This window comes from Lissotriton vulgaris, chromosome 11 (assembly GCF_964263255.1).
Source record: "Lissotriton vulgaris chromosome 11, aLisVul1.2, whole genome shotgun sequence".
Taxonomy (NCBI): Eukaryota; Metazoa; Chordata; class Amphibia; order Caudata; family Salamandridae; genus Lissotriton; species Lissotriton vulgaris.
Window position 1 is genome coordinate 330,239,266 of NC_141699.1, and position 19,899 is coordinate 330,259,164.

Below are 19,899 nucleotides of genomic sequence, written 5' to 3' on the forward strand. Positions count from 1 at the left end.
TATAGGACGTAAATGTGCCATGATTTTGAAATGAACATTTGAATGCTCGCACTTAGGACTCTGTGTCCCAGCATACACTAAAGACTCGAACCGAATATACGCCCACTGGGGGCAGTGATGTAATTTAAATAAAGCTGCAAAAAAGAAAAAAGTGCGAGGCTCAGGTGCTTTCATTTCTGGCAGCCCGAGAAGAAGAGGTTGTTCCTCGAAACGCGTTGGCAGCTAAAACATGAGCAGGAAAGGCAGGCTGCATTAAGGAACCGCATGGTGAGGCGCTGTCGCGTGACCTTCTACTGCTTCAGGGCACTTTGGACTATATATATATATATATATATATATATATATATATATATATATATATATATATATATATATATATATATATATATATATATATATATATATATATATATATATATATATATATATATATATATATATATATATATATATATATATATATATATATATATATATATATATATATATATATATATATATATATATATATATATATATATATATATATATAACACAGCTTCTCCAGTTACCGGAGCCTCCGACTCTTCAGGGTAGCCTCAAAGACATGGGCATGGAGCAGCCCATCAAATTAAACAGCAACGAAGTAGAGGCCCATTACTGACAAAAGGTTGGTTTATTTCAGCTTAAAGCACCATTGCATACTTCCAATCACCTAACGTTTCGGCCTCCTGGCCTTGCTCACAGGTGGAAGTCGTGACACACTGAACGCCCTTGCGCTCCTGTGATGCTTTTCTGAGTTCTTTAGAGTCACGTGGCTGGATGTTAAAATACAACTCCCATAGTGCACCTTCAATAATATTAAATTGTGTCAACTGGAAGTCCTCATAGTATTTAGTTTTGACATTCAGAATTCGTACCTTGAAAGCTGTGCACTTATGTTGGTGTGGAATAGTTCACTTTAAACAGCCAGGTGAGTATTTTTCTGCGCACATTGCAGCATTCTTTTTGAAAGTCTGAAACAACTCCGTTTTGCCAGCACGATCAAAAAATGAAAAAATTCATTCCTGAATCCCTTCCAACACGCACACAGTTGATTTCGCCCCATTGGCATCTCCTAAATAGGCTGGGCGCGTGAGTGAGTCATGCTCCTCTTGAAATACAAAACACAGCTTCTGTGCGCAATGTGCGCAGAAAAATACTCACCTGGCTGTTTAAAGTGAACTATTCCACACCAACATAAGTGCACAGCTTTCAAGGTACGAATTCTGAATGTCAAAACTAAATACTATGAGGACTTCCAGTTGACACAATTTAATATTATTGAAGGTGCACTATGGGAGTTGTATTTTAACATCCAGCCACGTGACTCTAAAGAACTCAGAAAAGCATCACAGGAGCGCAAGGGCGTTCAGTGTGTCACGACTTCCACCTGTGAGCAAGGCCAGGAGGCCGAAACGTTAGGTGATTGGAAGTATGCAATGGTGCTTTAAGCTGAAATAAACCAACCTTTTGTCAGTAATGGGCCTCTACTTCGTTGCTGTTTAATTTGATGGGCTGCTCCATGCCCATGTCTTTGAGGCTACCCTGAAGAGTCGGAGGCTCCGGTAACTGGAGAAGCTGTGTTTTGTATTTCAAGAGGAGCATGACTCACTCACGCGCCCAGCCTATTTAGGAGATGCCAATGGGGCGAAATCAACTGTGTGCGTGTTGGAAGGGATTCAGGAATGAATTTTTTCATTTTTTGATCGTGCTGGCAAAACGGAGTTGTTTCAGACTTTCAAAAAGAATGCTGCAATGTGCGCAGAAAAATACTCACCTGGCTGTTTAAAGTGAACTATTCCACACCAACATAAGTGCACAGCTTTCAAGGTACGAATTCTGAATGTCAAAACTAAATACTATGAGGACTTCCAGTTGACACAATTTAATATTATTGAAGGTGCACTATGGGAGTTGTATTTTAACATCCAGCCACGTGACTCTAAAGAACTCAGAAAAGCATCACAGGAGCGCAAGGGCGTTCAGTGTGTCACGACTTCCACCTGTGAGCAAGGCCAGGAGGCCGAAACGTTAGGTGATTGGAAGTATGCAATGGTGCTTTAAGCTGAAATAAACCAACCTTTTGTCAGTAATGGGCCTCTACTTCGTTGCTGTTTAATTTGATGGGCTGCTCCATGCCCATGTCTTTGAGGCTACCCTGAAGAGTCGGAGGCTCCGGTAACTGGAGAAGCTGTGTTTTGTATTTCAAGAGGAGCATGACTCACTCACGCGCCCAGCCTATTTAGGAGATGCCAATGGGGCGAAATCAACTGTGTGCGTGTTGGAAGGGATTCAGGAATGAATTTTTTCATTTTTTGATCATGCTGGCAAAACGGAGTTGTTTCAGACTTTCAAAAAGAATGCTGCAATGTGCGCAGAAAAATACTCACCTGGCTGTTTAAAGTGAACTATTCCACACCAACATAAGTGCACAGCTTTCAAGGTACGAATTCTGAATGTCAAAACTAAGTACTATGAGGACTTCCAGTTGACACAATTTAATATTATTGAAGGTGCACTATGGGAGTTGTATTTTAACATCCAGCCACGTGACTCTAAAGAACTCAGAAAAGCATCACAGGAGCGCAAGGGCGTTCAGTGTGTCACGACTTCCACCTGTGAGCAAGGCCAGGAGGCCGAAACGTTAGGTGATTGGAAGTATGCAATGGTGCTTTAAGCTGAAATAAACCAACCTTTTGTCAGTAATGGGCCTCTACTTCGTTGATATATATATATATATATATCCTACTGGTGGTCGCCAGTAGGTAGTCATAGTTAGGATTGTTTTCCATAGGGAATCCACAACATTCTATTGGTAATAACTTAGGCGCCGGTTGAGGAATCTGCCTGAAAATTTCCTCAAATTTGCCTCACTGCGCTCCGCTCCTTCCCTGAAAGTTTGGGGGGGGGAGTCGTCAAGCGGGGCCGAGACAAAAGGGGGGTCCCAAAACGTATTTTCCCAATGTTAATTTCCATAGGGCGGTTGGACTCACTTTTAGCCCGAACGGCTGAATGGATTTCCACCAAACTTGGCAAAATTGTAGGGACTGGAAGCCCGATGTGCCTTTGCTATGTCTCAAGATATGTGCTCCAGTGGATTTTGAGTAATTTAGGTTAAAAAAAATATATATATCTATAAGCGCGCCCCGGTTTGGCTCTCGGGTGTCTGTCAACATTCCAAACAGTCTGGAGCGGCCGCCATCTTGTGTCTCGGTAGGATCGAGACACAAGAGGTGGCAAAAACAAAGGGGGAAAATGCCAAAAGGGGGCAGGGTAGACCCCCTGACCCCCTAGGGTTGATGTGATGTCATTGAGATGTCATCAGTGATGTCACTGACCATGTCATGAATGATGTAATATGTGACATCATCAGCAGTGGATTGCGGGCACCCGAGTTATAGTGAGTCCAACTAAATATAACGTGGGAATTTCAATGGTTTTGTATGAGTAAAATGTTCAGCTAACTATAACTGGTGTGAAACCTATGGTTTTTTCAGTGAATTTCAAAGGTTTTTTAAATGCTAATTCCTAACTATAACGAGTGTTAAACCTATGGTTTTTTCAGTGAATTTCAAAGGTTTTTTAAAAGCTAATTCCTAACTATAACGAGTTTGAAACCTACGATTTTTAAAGTGAATTATTACATTTTTTTAATAGCTATTTTCTATAGCTATTAATTATTATATATTTTTTAAAATTATTAAAATATTGTATATTTTTGTAACATTCATTTTTCAAAGTATTTTTCCTTTTTTTTTTTTTTTAACCCCGGAGCGCTCAGGGTGCGCGCACCCGTAAACGCATCTGTACACGTAGCGTGAGCGCTATTCCCGCGAGCGAAAAAAAATATAAATATGTATTTAATAATAATGCAAGACATTCAGTGGCATACGCATAAAAGTATTATTTTTGATTTTTAAAAACCGTATTTTGACTCTAAACACATTTCCGAAAATCAAGTATAACGTCATTCATACTCGCCGCGTACGGGCCCCCGAAAGCGCCTCCGTAAGCGCCTATGTACGTGCCGTGTAAGCGCACCCAGAAGCGCTCCGGAGCGCGTAGCGTAAGCGCGTCAAGCCATGTGACCTTAAAACAACACTTTTCATTGGTTCATAACAGTTTTTTTTCCAAATATTGAAAGCCCCCACCCATTTCCCTCACTACCACTTTGAACTTGGAGAGAGCAAGAGCTCTTCCCTGGTTCTTCTGCAGCATCTTGTTTTTTTCTGAAGAATGGCTGGAAGACAGTCACCCTCCAGTGACTCTGATGAAGGGTTTTTGCCTGAGAACCCTCCTCAGCGAAAAATCAAAGAACATTTTATCTGGAAATTTTTTACCTTTCCAGAAGGTGAAAAAAAGGTGAATGCGGCGTAGGTGTGCTGCAAAATCTGTGGCACCACCTTGTCACGTGGTGACCCAAAAAAAAAGTACAGCTTTGGCAACGCCACCTTAATCAGGCATGTCGAGAGGAGGCACCCCAATAACTTTGCGAGGGAGAGTGTCAGGGACCTGGCACGCAATCCCCCACGAGATGGCGGCAGCACCTCCACCGGAGGAGCAACACCCTCTGGGAGAGCAGCAGCTCACTTGATTCCCAATATCCAGCAGGTCTTCGGAGACTTGAAGATCGTCTGCAAGCAGTGCGACGAACTGCTCTGCTATGGGGAGTAGAGCATTGAGCTGATTGTTCGCAAGAAGGAGGAACACCGCTGCTCCACCCAGCACTTATATTTTCCCTGTTTTTTTTGCTCCTGTTGAGCAGTTTTGGATTCCCTGGTTTTGTTTTTATCCCAAAAAAACCTAAAAAAAAGTATAAAATCGTTCTGAAAAAGTATTAAAAAAAACATAAAATCAAAAAAAGAAGAACAAAAAGTTATTTTTAGAACTACCTCCAGTTCTCCAAAAAGAGCTATATTCCTTATATATTGTGTCATTCTTTTTTCCACTGAATGTGCACTGCATACATGAACGGATAAAATGACTGAATGAAAGGGAGAAAGTGACTAGGGAACAAATGACAGAAGGAGAGTGAGTGAGGGTGAGTTTATGACAGTGAGGGATAGAAGGTGAGTGAGGGTGAGTGAAGGGGGAGTGACAGAGTAAGGGGATGGAGGGAGTGAGGGTAAGACAGAGGGAGTGAGGGAAGAGGAGTGAGAAAGTGACAGGACAGAGGGAGTGAGAGAAGAAGTAAGTGAAGTGGAGTACGTTGAGAAAGGAAAGGAGAATGAGTGAAGAAGCGAAGTATGGTAAGAGAGGAGAAGGGAAGTGAAGCAGGGGGACTGAAAAAAGGTGAGTGTGGGAGGGGAGTGAGGAGAAGGGGAGTGAGCATAAGTGAGGGAAGTGGAGTAAGGGAACAGGGATGAGGGAGGGTAAGTGAACAGCAGTGAGGTTGAGGAAAGAGGGGTGATAGAGGATGGATAAAGGCAAGTGAGCGCGCGTGAGACAAGGGGAGTGAGGGAGTGAGGAGACAGAGGGAGTGAAGGAAAGAGTGAGAGAAGGAGACGTAGTGAGGGAGCATAGAAAGGTAAGTGAGGGAGTGTGGGTGAGTTAAAGGGAGTGAGCATGAGGGAAGAGGACAGAGAGTGAGGGGACAGGGAGTGAGGCTAAGAGAGAGGGAGTGAGGGAAGGAGAGTGAGGATGTGAGAGGGCAGAGGGAGTGAGAGAAGGAAGGGGAATGAGTGAGGGAGCGAAGGGAAGAGAGGGGAAGGGGACTGACGCAGAGGTACTGAGAGAAGGTGAGTGGGGGATGAAAGTAAAGTGAAGGATGGGGAATGAGGGGTAGTGAGGGAACCGGAGTAAGGGAACGGGGGTGAGGGAGGGTGAGAGAAGGGCAGTGAGCGTGAGTAAAGAGGGGTGAAAGAGGGTGGATAAAAGTGAGTGAGTGTAAGACAAGGGTAATGAGGGAGAGAGGGGACAGAGGGAGTGAAGGAAGGAGTGACAGACAGGGACCGAGAAAGGTAAGTGAGGGAGTATGGGTGAGTTATAGGGAGTGAGCGTGACGGAAGAGGAGTTGTTTGAGACATTATTCATTTTTATTCGTAATTTATGAGGTAGTAGCGAAGTGATTGTGGTATAAAGTGAGACTTATAGTATAGAGTGAAACATTTTTGTGTTACATAGTAAGTTTACTCATAGTTACTTCCCTTCTCCCACTATATTTTCTCCAATGTGTATTTGACATCTCTTCTTCATCTCCTGCCTCCTTTCTCTCACTGTCTGTCTCTGATGCACCCTATCGCTGCCATTTTGTGTAGTTTCAGAAGAGAGTGAAATGTAATAGTTGAGAACGTGAAAAGGGGGCAGGGTAGAGTGCCCCTGACCCCCTAGGCCTTCTCAGGGGTCCCTAAAGGATCTGTTTCTGCTTTCCTGAGAGACTATGGTATGGGTTCCATATACCACAATAACTTGGGTGACAACATGCAAGATATCTACAGAGGAGACGGTGTACATTTCTCAGATGAGGGGAACAGAGTCTTTCTCTTGAGTTTTAGACTCTGCATCGGTACCTACTTGTAGGTACTTAAATCACCCACATAGCACAGCTCTTTTTAAAGCTACCCTACCTCTAAGCACTCCAAATTCTTATTTTACACTATTTTCTTTCACTGTTTTTCCTTGTGGTACGCTCAGGGTACGTGTACCTGGAAGCGTACATGGGAACACACCCAGCGCTTACCCCGCGAAAATTTCAACAAAAAAAATATTTTTTTTGCCTTTCAGGGTCCTTCTAGGCCCCCCTCAGAAAACCTAGGGGGTCAGGGGGTGTCTACCCTGCCCCCTTTTAATCATTTCCCCCTTTTTTTTCACCTCTTGTGTCTCGATTCTACCGAGACACAAGATGGCGGACTCTCCGGACTCTTTGGAATGTTGACAGACACCCAAGAGCCAATCAGCTTTCCACTCGCGCACTTCCGTGGTGCGCCGGGTGAGCTTACCGGTACGCGTACCCTGAGCGCTCGAAGCGCGCATATAGATATATAAATCTTTTTGAAGTTTATTTTCGTAAAAACCACTGGAGCAATTTTCACCAAATATAGAAAAGGCACCTCTGCGTACCAGTCCCTACAATTTTGCAAAGTTTGGTGTAATTCCATTCATCGGTTCGGGCTGTAGCCGTGTCTGAACGTCCTATGGAAATTAACATGGGGAAAACACGTTTTGGGACCCCTTTTTTCTCGGCCCCAGCATGACGAATCCCCCCGAAACATCCAGGGAAGGAGCGGAGCGGAGCTGGCCTAAATTTTGGAAAATTATACGCAAATTCCTCAACCGGCGCAAAAGTTATTCCCAATAGAATGTTGCGGATTTCCTATGGAAACTAGGTCCTAACTATAACTACCTACTGGCGACCGCCAGTAGGTAATATCGTATATATATATATATATATATATATATATATATATATATATATATATATATACACACATATATATAATCTGCATATCTATATAAATACAAATATAAATGCATGCATACATATACATATATGCATCCATATGCATGTTATGTACATGAAAGTTTGAAAAACACTAATAAAAGCAAAGCTAAAAAGACACCTAATTACAAACAGAATTGCTTTAACTTAAACGAGGGCGAGACTTATTGCATTTTCAATGCTTGTTTTATATTCCCTTTAAAAACATGCTGTTTATTTTGCCTGTACTACTTTAACTTTTTAGTTTCAATTGTAGCTACCTACAATTTGAGTGCTGGGTTAGGTTATTATTTAGTATTGTCCCCTTCACGAATAACAAACAAATCATGACTCATTTGAAAAGCCTATTTAAAAAATATCACTAGTAAAACAGCTGCATCAGGATATGTTTTTAAAATTTGTATTGCAAGAATTAAGCGGCCGCGTGTAGGTGACAGCACAGTTCTTTTTTTTCTTGAATACATTCATAATTAATTATAACAAATTAACCAGCGTGGAAAGGCCAAATCTTTTATTTTTGGCAATAGTTTCAAAATTGATTGGTTTATTAAGTTTCAGTAGACTTCGTTCTTTTCACTGAGAATATTACGCGTTTGAGGAACTTTGTTTACTTAATTTCCGATGTTGAGTTAAGCAATATCAGAAAGCTAAGATCAGAATAAGCTAGTGGTGACTTTTCCAGCGTTTTATCATTCATGGAACCGCGGGGCTTTTCAGGTGTTCACCAGTGTCAGCCTGGGAGACCTTGGTATTCTTAAAATGCTGCAGTACTGGTACATCCAGTCTCCATTCCCTCAGGCTTATGTAATGCACTTACATCCGCAAGCCAGGGAAGCAGAAGATATTTGCAGCGGCAAGAGCTTAAACTTTGAATAGGACTTCAGTCATCTGCGTTATTATAGACCACATTAAGCAACCTCTATCTTTGTTTGCCACAGTTCTTTTCTTCTGTTGCAGGCTAAGGATATTTTGAACATAAAGCTTGACCTCTGTGCACAACACTTTTTAGTTTGTCCTACAACTGAACAAGCTAAGCATTCGCATGCGCACCTTATAATCGCTTCCAGTGGATGACATTAGTTCCAGTCTCAGACTGCAAAAGTTTGCTTTCAGTGCATTAATTGCTTTCCTGTTCATTTGGGTTTCTGCAAGTATGAATTGCATACAGTCATCACTCGGGGCATCCCACGTTTCCTCTGCTGCCTAACCTTCTGCAAGTTTCTCCTCAGCTCAGACCTTTGATGTCCCTCATTACTGTATGTATTTATTTATTTATGCGTTTTTTTCTCTCTTGCGGACTTTACCCGAAGGTGTCAGAGCGCTTCACAATAGGAACAGAACTGATACAAGAGAACATTACAAGTGAACAAATTACAAAAGCAAAAGTTACATTACATGAGGCAAAAGTGACAATCGTGAGCAAACAAAATACAAGAGGAGCAAACGGTACATTACAGGAGGAAAAAGTGACATGTGTGCAGGTTACAAAAGCGTACAAAGTACAAGTAGAGGTATAATACTACCATAAATGGCAGACACTCCAACACAAGAACAAACGTTACGTAGGCAATGGTGGCACTTAGGCACTGTAGTCCCACTACACGTCTGTCTGTGCGCATCAGCAATAAATTGTGATTCTTGGCTGTAACTTCAAAGGCGTGATCTAAAATAAAGTACGAGGCAGAGCTACGTTATAAAATATGAATGTTGGTGTCCACCGAAATGAAGGATTACACAACGGTTTCATTCTGAGTCGGAGGTCACGGTGAGTACGTCAAAGGGAACTCGAGGGTTAGGGGGTCCCGTCCTTTGTATCTTTATGAAGATGAATATTGCTGAGTTGCTCGCGGTGTCACGGGTACAAAGCTGCACCAGGGCACGCGGAGTTCGCCACAATTATACAGTGGTTTTTGGTCCTTACATGCCCTTAAGACCCTGACCGCGGCTTCATTCAGGGTTTCAGCAGTTTCTCAGAACAACTGTTAGCTATACGTCATGGGTCCCTCGCTACCTAAGCTTGTGCTATGTTTTCCCCTTGCAGAATCTGGATCATGTTCTCTCTGTCTCGGGTGGGTGGGGGTGGAAATGGGGTAATCGACTCGTTGTGGGGGAGCGGGAGGGGTTTAATGAAAACAAATATCAAATAAAACTTACCGCCCTGCGCCAGCTTCTGGATGGGTCCCGTCCCGACTCCCGCCGTGGTGCGGCGTGCCACGCGCGGTGACGTCCCGACAGCGTAGGGGAAATGGCCAATCACCTCGACATGGCTGGATATAGCCATATGTGACTGGCCACATAGTGCGGCCCTCAGCAGAAGAGCAGACAGCCAGACAACACCCACGCGCTGCACCATCCTGCTGCAGCACCCAATCCTGGCGCAGCGTTAACAGAACCACTGCGCCAGGATTGGCTATGAGCAGGATACTAATCTGCCCACTCACTGGTTAGAGGAGGCATACCCTGAAGCAGAGGTCAGACCCGGGACCAGGGTTCAATTCCCGACGCGGCAGGGTCTGAGCCCAAGTGTCCACTGACTCGATAATTCTCACTTCGGTGCCTACTCGAATCATGGGTTCACACTCTGCAACTCTGGGCAATAGCTTGCTTAATCTCCACTACGGCCCCCGCGGCGGGATGCCTGGCTTTCACCTTGGGGATGCCCAGTACGGGTTATCTCACAGGGAAAAGCCAGGACGGGTTCCCAATGCAAGCGCCGAGATGCCCAAGGGTAAGTCGAGCGCTATATAAGAACACACATACATACATACATACATACATACAGAATGAGACCGGGGCCCCGGGTCCCTGACTGTGTCTCTGAGTGCTATAGGGGGGGCTAGAGGGGGAGGGAAGGTCTACAGTACGCATGAGCTGGCCAGTCAAAATATTGACTACTCCTGGATTTCACATGCACAGTGTCACCCTCGCTATTCTGCTCTGGCTGCCTGTGCGCTGCCAGTCACTCTCTGCCGCAGCCCCGCCCCCCACGGCCCACTTCCTTATGCGATGCCCGATTCTATCGGGCTTGACCCAGGGGCCGATAGCGCGCAGTGCGGGTGCCTGTCAGTGCGTGCTCAGATTTATAAAAATCCTTTTTTAATTCATGTTGGCAGTGCGCGGTCGTCAATGGCTAGTGGGGCAACGCCCCAACGCCCCCAATGGACGCACTGCCACTGCAAAGGACTGAAACCCTATCTCTTATGACACGCATATGGCCGGGACTCCCAATAACATATTTTGGTCTGGCTTGGTAACCATTCTCCACAACCCTACCTCGTGAAGGATTCCTTAAGCATTACCATCTAGCACTTTGAACAGTATTGAACACTATTGAACAAATAAAACGAAGACAAAAAGGTCCTTGGCTAAAACATTTACAAACCAACTCATGCAAATGTACGTGTGCGCTCTCAAATTAGATATGTCCATAATGGTGTGACATCTCCAAGGCACATATGCAGTATCATGCACATACGAACCTCAGGATTAACGAGAACTGTAACATTCTAATCATTGTGAAGCATCTTTCAATTTTCTGGGACTCAATTTTTTGACCCCAGGGGAGATTGGTAACCCCATATATCTTAGAGTGCTACTGTGCTGTCCAATACTTAGCAGATATTTTCAGTGAAGAAGTTTATTAAGGGTGAAGGCCTGCTTTGAACCTGTTAGGCCATAACTGAACCTTCCGCTCCATAGAGCAGAATTAAGGGGGGATTGAAATACTAAGAAAATAGTCAATTGTTAGAAGAGCTTCCTAATACAGATGGCATTTGATGACTTTGTCCCCTGTTATTATTTCAGTAAGAAGTTGGAGTGCCAAGTATATGAGATCTAGAGGGTTTTAGGCTAGTACATCTTTCGGCATGCCTGTCAGCTAATCCAGAACTGAAATTTTGCATGCACAGCTTAAGCGATCCGTTAAGTTATGATAAGTCGCTGAGCCTGCCCTGAATAAAATGTTTTAATGACACATTGTGCAGCCTAGATTTGGTACGACCATGATACGATAGCACAGAAGAACAAGTTACTTACCTTCGGTAACGCTTTTTCTGGTGGAACTGACGTCATCACCCCTATGGCTCCAGTGACGTCATGCAGAGCCGCGTGCTGAGCCATGGCATTGTGACGATCTCGTTGGCGTGGAGAGCTAGGAAAAAATGTCCGCAGAATGCTGGCGCAAGGGATATTCAAAAGGTGAGGAATCCACAGGCAGATGTATCCATCAGAAAGTTAGAGCTGTTGTCAAGTACTCATACTGGTAAAAAGTCAAAGTAAGGAACCAGTTAAGTTTGATAAAATCCTCACTGGGTCCAAATTATTTTACAATTAATTCATACAAGTATATATTAGATGTAAAAAAGTTTGAAAGTGGATGGTATATATGTTTTTAGATAATATTTTCTGTGGTGTGTTATGATTGTATTCCAAATAAAAGATCTGTGCATACATTAAACAGAAAATATGTTGCCACTAGAGAAACATTTTCTGGATCACTCCAAGAGGGGCTATTTATCTTTCTATTTTTACCACTTTTTGGGGGGGGGCGGGGGGGGGGGTAGGGGGGAATTTCTATTGCACCTCAACCTGTGATGTTATTTGCGAACTATTTTGCCTTAGCTATATATTTTTAGGTCTTGTGGCGTTAACCGCGCGGAAGCGCTGTCTCGCCAGAGACCTATTGTGAGCGACTCAGCTTTCTAGGAGACAAGGCCTGGCCGCGCGCATCTCCAAGAACCGGATCGGAGCGGGCCAAGCGCACACGAACGCGCTCGCTGTGGCCATCTCCTGTCTCCTGTTCTCGCGCTCGTCACTGCGTAGATGTTCCAAGGCTCCTGGGCTGCGCGCGGGTACAGGGGAGCTGAGTCACAGGGAAGCTCACTGCGCTATAGGCAGGCATGGCCCAGCTCATGATCCTGGACTGCATGATTAACTGGAACTGGAGTTTAATCTGTAACTTCTACTGCGCGTGGAACAAGCAGGTTTGTGGGACATTCTTTAATTGCTTTAGGATAATGTCTCTCTTGCGCAGCGCATACATGTACATAGGCAGCAGTCGTGGACACGGTACGTAGCTGTGTTTACCTTCCTATAATTAGGTATGGAGGATAACGGCTCTCTGGAAAAGCAAGCCTCTCGTGATAAACCGTGGTAAACCTGACCTCCTTCACGGTGTCATCTCTAGCTGCCCCCAAACCAGTGGAGATACCCCCTAGTCGCCAACTATGTGAAAACCTGGCCAAGTTCTTTCTGGGAAAGGTGGAAAGGATTTTCTACACTCTAGATAACCTAGTCAGGACTCATGCCCCTAACGCAGGCCCAGAGATTGATAGCAAATTGGATAAACTACTTAAGTTCACTCCAATTAGCGAGGAGGAGGTAGCAAACCGACTACAAAGGATAAAATCAGGATCCCCTCATGACCCTTGCCCAGCCAAAATTGCAAAATTAGCACCCTCTACCATTGCTGCAGGACTTACCCCCCTGTTCAATAACATGCTTGATAGCGGGGAATTCCCCGCACGATGGAAGCGAGCATCCATTCTGCCCCTTCTTAAAAAATCTAACCTGGATGGAACCGACCTTAACAACTATCGGCCCATCGCCAGATTACCCCTCCCAGCCAAAATCATGGAGGGCATACTAAACACTCAGCTGAGCACCTTCCTGAGGACAGGAGAACGTCTAGATCCATCTCAGCATGGATTGCGGGCGGGGCACAGCACGGAATCGGCACTGATCAAGTTTGCTGAAGACATAAGAATAGTGATGGATGCAGGTGGCAGAGCCGCTCTGATCCTGTTGGACTTTTCCCGCGGCCTTCGACACGGTCCATCACAAGTTATTGGTGGACTGGTTGGGGGCCTGTGGAATTAAAGGAAAGGCACTTAAGATCTTGCAGGCCTTCCTATCCAGCAGGACTCAGACGTTGGCCCTGGGGGACTTTGAATCACACCCATTTGTACTTCCATGCGGAGTTCCCCAGGGGTCTTCCCTGAATCCGACTCTTTTTAATGTGTATGTCTCCACCCTGGCGCCAGTGATTCGATCCTTTGGTTTTAACCTTACATTGTATGCAGACGACACGCAGATTGTGGTGTCGCTGCTCCTGGGTGAAACAGAAAGCACAGCAGACAGGTTCAGAGGCTGCATGCGGGAGGTCAGCAACTGGATGGCACAAAACTGTCTTAAACTCAACTCAGCAAAGACGGAAGTGTTACTATTTGGGTCCAAAGACAACTTCTGGTCCCTACGATGGTGGCCAGAGGAAATGGGGACCCCCCGTCACCGATGGTGAAGTTTAAAAACCTGGGTGTACTAATGGACTATTCTCTGTCCTTCAGACCACAAATTAACGCACTATCCTCAACAACCCACTATGTGCTAAAAACCATTCGGAAAGTTCTGCCGTTTCTGGCGGATGAACATAGGAAGACAGTGGTAACAGGATTGGTGATGTCCCGACTGGATTACTGCAACAGCCTCCTGCTGAATGCCCAACTGGGGCTGCTAAATAAACTCCAGATCCTGCAGAACGCAGCAGCCCGCCTGATCACGGGTACACCCAAGTTTGCCTCGGTAGCACAGGACCTGGTGAAGCTACACTGGTTACCAGTACGTAAAAGAATAGTTTTCAAAGCACTCTGCGTGATCTTCAAGGAACTGCATGGCCTAGGCCCCCAATGTATGAAGCAGCTCTTCCACTGGTACAAGCCTGTAAGATCCCTAAGGTCAGCTGAGCAGGGGCTGGTGATAGTCCCAAGAGTCAGGAAAGCTCGCTGGGGGGGTAGGAGCTTTTCTTTGGGTGCGGCGAAGGCCTGGAACGCACTGCCGCAGAGCCTCAGACAGATCGCTGACCTGCTGGCATTCAGGAGAGCCCTCAAGACGTGGCTCTTTAGTCACTAATTTCCTCAGCACACGCACACCAGTGATCACCCAGCGCCAGGACACCTCCGGGTACCAGTGCGCTTTAAAAATGTGAAAAATAAATAAAAAATAAATAAATGGCATGCAGTAAACTATTTAAAGGGTCTGTGTCCTCCAGGTGCAAAAAAAGGCAGTTTTCATGCGATTTGTAATACAAAGCTACTATAACTAATGCATCAGTCACACTGTGAAAACGATTGCACTTAAGAGAGCTATTTTTACTCCATCTTTTAAAGATCTGTGAATATTGTGTCTTTTATTTGCATTTTAGTGCTGATGAAGAGCATATTTAAAATAGCTTGAATGGCCATCTTTGGGACTAGTTTTAAGGAAAGGCAGGGTAACCTCCCTAGCACAAAGGCATTTCAGAAAGTGTCTGCTAGCATAAGTGCATGGCTAAAGGAGTGGCTCTGGGCGAGGTGGAAGGAGTGAAGCCCGAAGTAAACACATTTTAAATGTTCTGCTCACACACACACACAAGCGCACCAAGACCCCCTGCCACCACCCCGCGCCACCCTGCCACCCCACAACTAAGGCCCACTTACCGCCATTCCCGACTTTTGCAGCCTCCGCGGGGCTCTCCCTCGGGCATGGGAGCCCTGCGTCACCACTGCTCCTCTGGCCAAGCACTCTGTGGGCACGGGCTTCAGAAGACGGAAGTCCCGCCCCACGATAGGTTTCGTTTGGCCACGCGAACGCGCTCGCTGTGACCATCTCCTGTCTCCTGTTCTCGCGCTCGTCACTGCGTAGATGTTCCAAGGCTCCTGGGCTGCACGCGGGTACAGGGGAGCTGAGTCACAGGGAAGCTCACTGCGCTATAGGCAGGCATGGTCCAGCTCAGGATCCTGGACTGCATGATTAACCACAACTGGAATTTAATCTGTAAGCTCTACTGCGCGTGGAACAAGCACATTTGTGGGACCTTCTTTAATTGCTTTAGGATAATGTCTCTCTTGCGCAGCGCATACATGTTCATAGCCAGCAGCCGTGGACACAGTACGTAGCTGTGTTTACCTTCCTATAATTAGGTATGGAGGATAATGGCTCTCTGGAAAAGCAAGCCTCTCGTGGTAAACCTGACCTCCGTAATGATGGCATGCAGTAAACTATTTAAAGGGTCTGTGTCCTCCAGGTGCAAAAAAAAGGCAGTTTTCATGCGATTTGTAATACAAAGCTGCTATGACTAATGCATCAGTCACACTGTGAAAACGACTGTACTTAGGGAGCTATTTTTACTCCATCTTTAAAAGATCTGTGAATATAGAGGCTCGGACTAGAGATAGCGAAGAGACGGACTTAACAATGGTGAGCCTTTCACTAGAGGATTGTGGGTAGACTGAATTTTGTTAGTATAAAAGTCACAAGGTGATTTCTTGATACGACCGTGGTAGAGCCCATGCGTGAGGTGCATCATCAGACCTGTGTGAATAATAACAGCTGTGAGCCCGTGCGTGAGGTGCATCATCAGAGCTGTGTGAATAATAACTGCATCAGCCCTGTGCGTGAGGTGCATCATCAGAGCTGTGTGAATAATAACAGCTGTGAGCCCGTGCCTGAGGTGCATCATCAGAGCTGTGTGAATAATAACTGCGTCAGCCCCATGCGTGAGGTGCATCATCAAAGCTGTGTGAATAATAACAGCTGTGAGCCCGTGCGTGAGGTGCATCATCAGAGCTGTGTGAATAATAACTGTCAGCCCCGTGCCTGAGGTGCATCATCAGAGCTGTGTGAATAATAACAGCTGTGAGCCTGTGCGTGAGGTGCATCACTTATTTGCCTCTCTTTCGAGTTTCAAGGGAGGCTCAGAAATACAGGCACTTCCAGGAGGCGTCAGCCCCGTGCGTGAGGTGCATCATCAGAGCTGTGTGAATAATAACAGCTGTGAGCCCATGCATGAGGTGCATCATCAGAGCTGTGTGAATAATAACAGCTGTGAGCCCCGTGCTGAGGTGCATCATCAGAGCTGTGTGAATAATAACAGCTGTGAGCCCGTGCGTGAGGTGCATCATCAGAGCTGTGTGAATAATAACAGCTGTGAGCCAGTGCAGGAGGTGCATCATCGAAGGTGTGTGAATAATAACAAAGCTGTGAGCCCGTGCGTGAGGTGCATCATCAGAGCTGTGTGAATAATAACTATGTCAGCCCCGTGCCTGAGGTGCATCATCAGAGCTGTGTGAATAATAACAGCTGTGAGCCCGTGCCTGAGGTGCATCATCAGAGCTGTGTGAATAATAACTGCGTCAGCCCCGTGCGTGAGGTGCATCATCAGAGCTGTGTGAGTAATAACAGCTGTGAGCCCGTGCCTAAGGTGCATCATCAGAACTGTGTGAATAATAACTGCGTCAGCCCCGTGCATGAGGTGCCTCATCCACATTGCTCAGGTCACCCAAATTCCCGCACTCTACCACACTGCTTTCACGAACAGCATACTCTTGCACACACTCTCACTGCTCACCATTTCAAAGTTTGCAAAAAAAAGTATGCAACGCATTGTCATACACAATGCCAATAACTCAAACTTTAATGCTGCGAGACCTATTGCATTGTAAATGCTTGTTTTCAAATGGGACCACTTGCAGTAGATTTTCTGGCAAAAGGCCTAGGAGGGTGCCACATTTTCCTCCTCGAGACTCTCGAAAAGGATAGAAGGGGTAGTGATTTCAAAACCCTAGCAAAATGGATTGCTCACCTTATTTCTTCTTTCACTCAAATCGTCAATCTCCCTACTCAACTTATTTTTTTTTAATGAAGTTGAAATCAAATATGGAAAATCTGCTCTTTTTTGCATATGTTTGTCAAGGCTAAGTCTAAGCATAGCTTGTCTCTGGATTTGTTGAAGAACGGAATGCCTGGTGTGAGACCATCTTATTTTATTTTGGGATGTACTCCGTCGCCCTCGTTTCATGATGTGCGGTACGCTACTGGACACAACCCACAAAAAATGGGGTTTCGATTTCAATAAATGAATAAAAACTTAACATGCTAACCAGTTAAAACTGTCTGGCAGTGCGCCATATTTTCAATTTAATTTTCTGGTGTGTTGAACAATTGAATAACAAACAGTAAAAAAGCTTGTTAAGGACACTCATTGCGTAAATTATTTTGTGTTATATTGTCTAGGTTCACAGTCTGGCAATAAAACATTGAAACGATTGGCGTGAATTTCACCCTGAAATAGATACTAGTTTATTTTTCACATAAATCCCTTTCAATGATGGTAACTAGCAAAATACGTGTTACTTCTTTAACCACTCTACATAACTATAACAATGCTACGTCTGAATTTATGTACCCTGAAAATTTCAGTTTTGTTGGTGTACTAGACACAGCACGCAGGGATATTTTGTTTTAAAGCCCCAAGTGTTTTTCTTATTTTGTACAGTGTGATGCGGTGTGTATGGTTTACTTTATTGTTTTATCCTGCTTGGAAGTTTCCCATTTCATATTGCAGGGAAATTATGTTTATTGTGGAAATTGTTGAAAAAATGTTCTTTCATTTTAGTATACTTTGAGTTCAAGGCATCATTCACTTAGCTTGAAGCGTCCTCTGCATTTATGGTAATGACTACTTTTCTTCCTTTAGGTCTGCACCGATACGTGTGGCTGGTGTATGAACAACCTGGGCCGATCAAGTGTGATGAGTCTGTCCTTAGTAATCGGTCGGGTGAAAACCGGGGACTCTTCAGTGCAGCATCCTTCCGTGCGAAGTATAAGCTAGGAACCCCTGTTGCTGGATCATGCTATCAGGCACAGTGGGATGAATATGTCCCAAAACTCTACGAACAGCTATCAGGAAAGTAGTAGGCCCTGTGGAAAAACCTAAAGCACTTAAGTATTGTTAATACATTTTGCTTATTTGTGATAAGGTAGTAGTTGCCCACTATTCTCTACAGCCCCTGCCAAAGAAGGGGGCAGTTCATCTCTTGATCTATTAATCTATTTTTCAAAAAAGATAAGCCTCTTATCCAACCCTCATCTTAAATGGTCATTCGTACCCCTCTACAAGGTAGGGAATTTCTTTAGCAGAGGTATTTACTACCAGTAGCTGCGTCTGTGAAAATGTAGGTACTGCTAAACATATATTGTACCTAGTATATGGTTGTTGCTGTTCTTGCCAAGAATAAGCAGTGCTAATGAGAGCTCAGTCAATTTGCAAATGTTTTGATTACATTGATCAGCGTAATTTAAGGCTGGTTGCTCTTATTTCTGCAATTGGTTCGGTGGTCAAGCTATATTTGGTTCATTATGAACCAAGATAACAGTTGAAGGATTTATTTTTTCCTTGTTGTCCTATGATCTTTCTGATTGACAAAGGGATTGCATCCTTTTTCTCTGCCCACTCGGCTAGACTGTATTGAGTGGGGTTAGTTTAAGTAACATATATCGCAAATTACACTTTCTCAGATGTGTAATCTACTTTTGTATCGACTTTATGCAGATTTCTTTTGACTGACGTGTAAAATACTGTATAAACTGTGCACACAAAATGCATCAGCTTTTTTTGCCACAGGACCTGAGCCACTAGCAGTTGGCACATCAAGGAGTGCTTTAATTTTTCCTGTAATTACTTTGTGCATTTTTAACGGGAGAGGGGTGGGGTGGGGGAGGTGTTACTCCTGCCTCATACACAGACATACCCCATAGTCACTTCCTGTTTTGGATCTGGACCAGTGTGAGTACGTTACCCGTGAGTACTGACTCCTAAAAAGTTCTGTGGGTTTTTGGGGCGGGAAGCAATAAAGTCACTGAATGTAGCTCTCTAAAGATAGATATATTAGATGTCTATTATGGTAACTATATGTGACTGCTTCTATTTGCGGCTCACCTGACTGTTGCCTATATAATGCCGAATAACCATAAGTTATGATGATTGAGGAGGCCAAATATCGATATTTGCAACTTTTGCAGCACATGCACATAGCAGCGAACACCTACAACGGCTTCTAAAGAAATGTGAATTGTATTGAAGTGTGTTCTTTCGTATGTGCTCTAGTGAACATGGAAAGGGCACGATCAGCGAGGCTTAGGGGTTGGAAAAGGGGGTGGTAAATAAAAAAAATCCATTGTGTCAATGATTGAAATGTTTTTGTCTGCTAATTATAAACATGTTGAATAAACAGGCAGTAGTTGCATTAAAAGAAATGTGCATACCTAAATGATCTGTTGAATCCAAATGGTGTCATTTACCTGCATCTCGTTTAATCGGATAATTTTTACTAGCTGGTAAAGAAAGTTTGTCTATTTGTCGGTATGGAAGAATCCCTGTATAATAAACCGTAACTGTCACTCTGCCTTAGACTGAACCTTTAAACAACAACCTTTAGACGATGAAAGTCACCAATTTGTTCTTCACCGAAGGAAATGCAAAATACTGAGGTGTCACATGCAGGTTTTCAGAACCTTATATAGAGTGAAAGTCTTTACACATACTTATCAAATACATTTAATTAGCTGTTTTCTGATTCTGTTGCTTCCAAATATGGTTGCCAAACCTACGCCAGGTGGGACAATGA

General features: G+C 44.3%; 1 protein-coding gene across 1 annotated transcript in view; it reads left to right on the forward strand.

Moving 5' to 3' along the window:
- Positions 1-19,542, forward strand: part of LOC147679719 (phosphatidylethanolamine-binding protein 1-like) — a 42,154-nt gene extending 22,612 nt beyond the window's left edge. The window contains exon 4 of the mRNA XM_086943285.1: positions 17,970-19,542. Coding sequence (XP_086799411.1) covers positions 17,970-18,187 — 218 coding nt within the window. The 3' untranslated portion in view covers positions 18,188-19,542. The remainder of the gene's footprint in view (positions 1-17,969) is intronic.
- Positions 19,543-19,899: the final 357 nt, after the last annotated feature.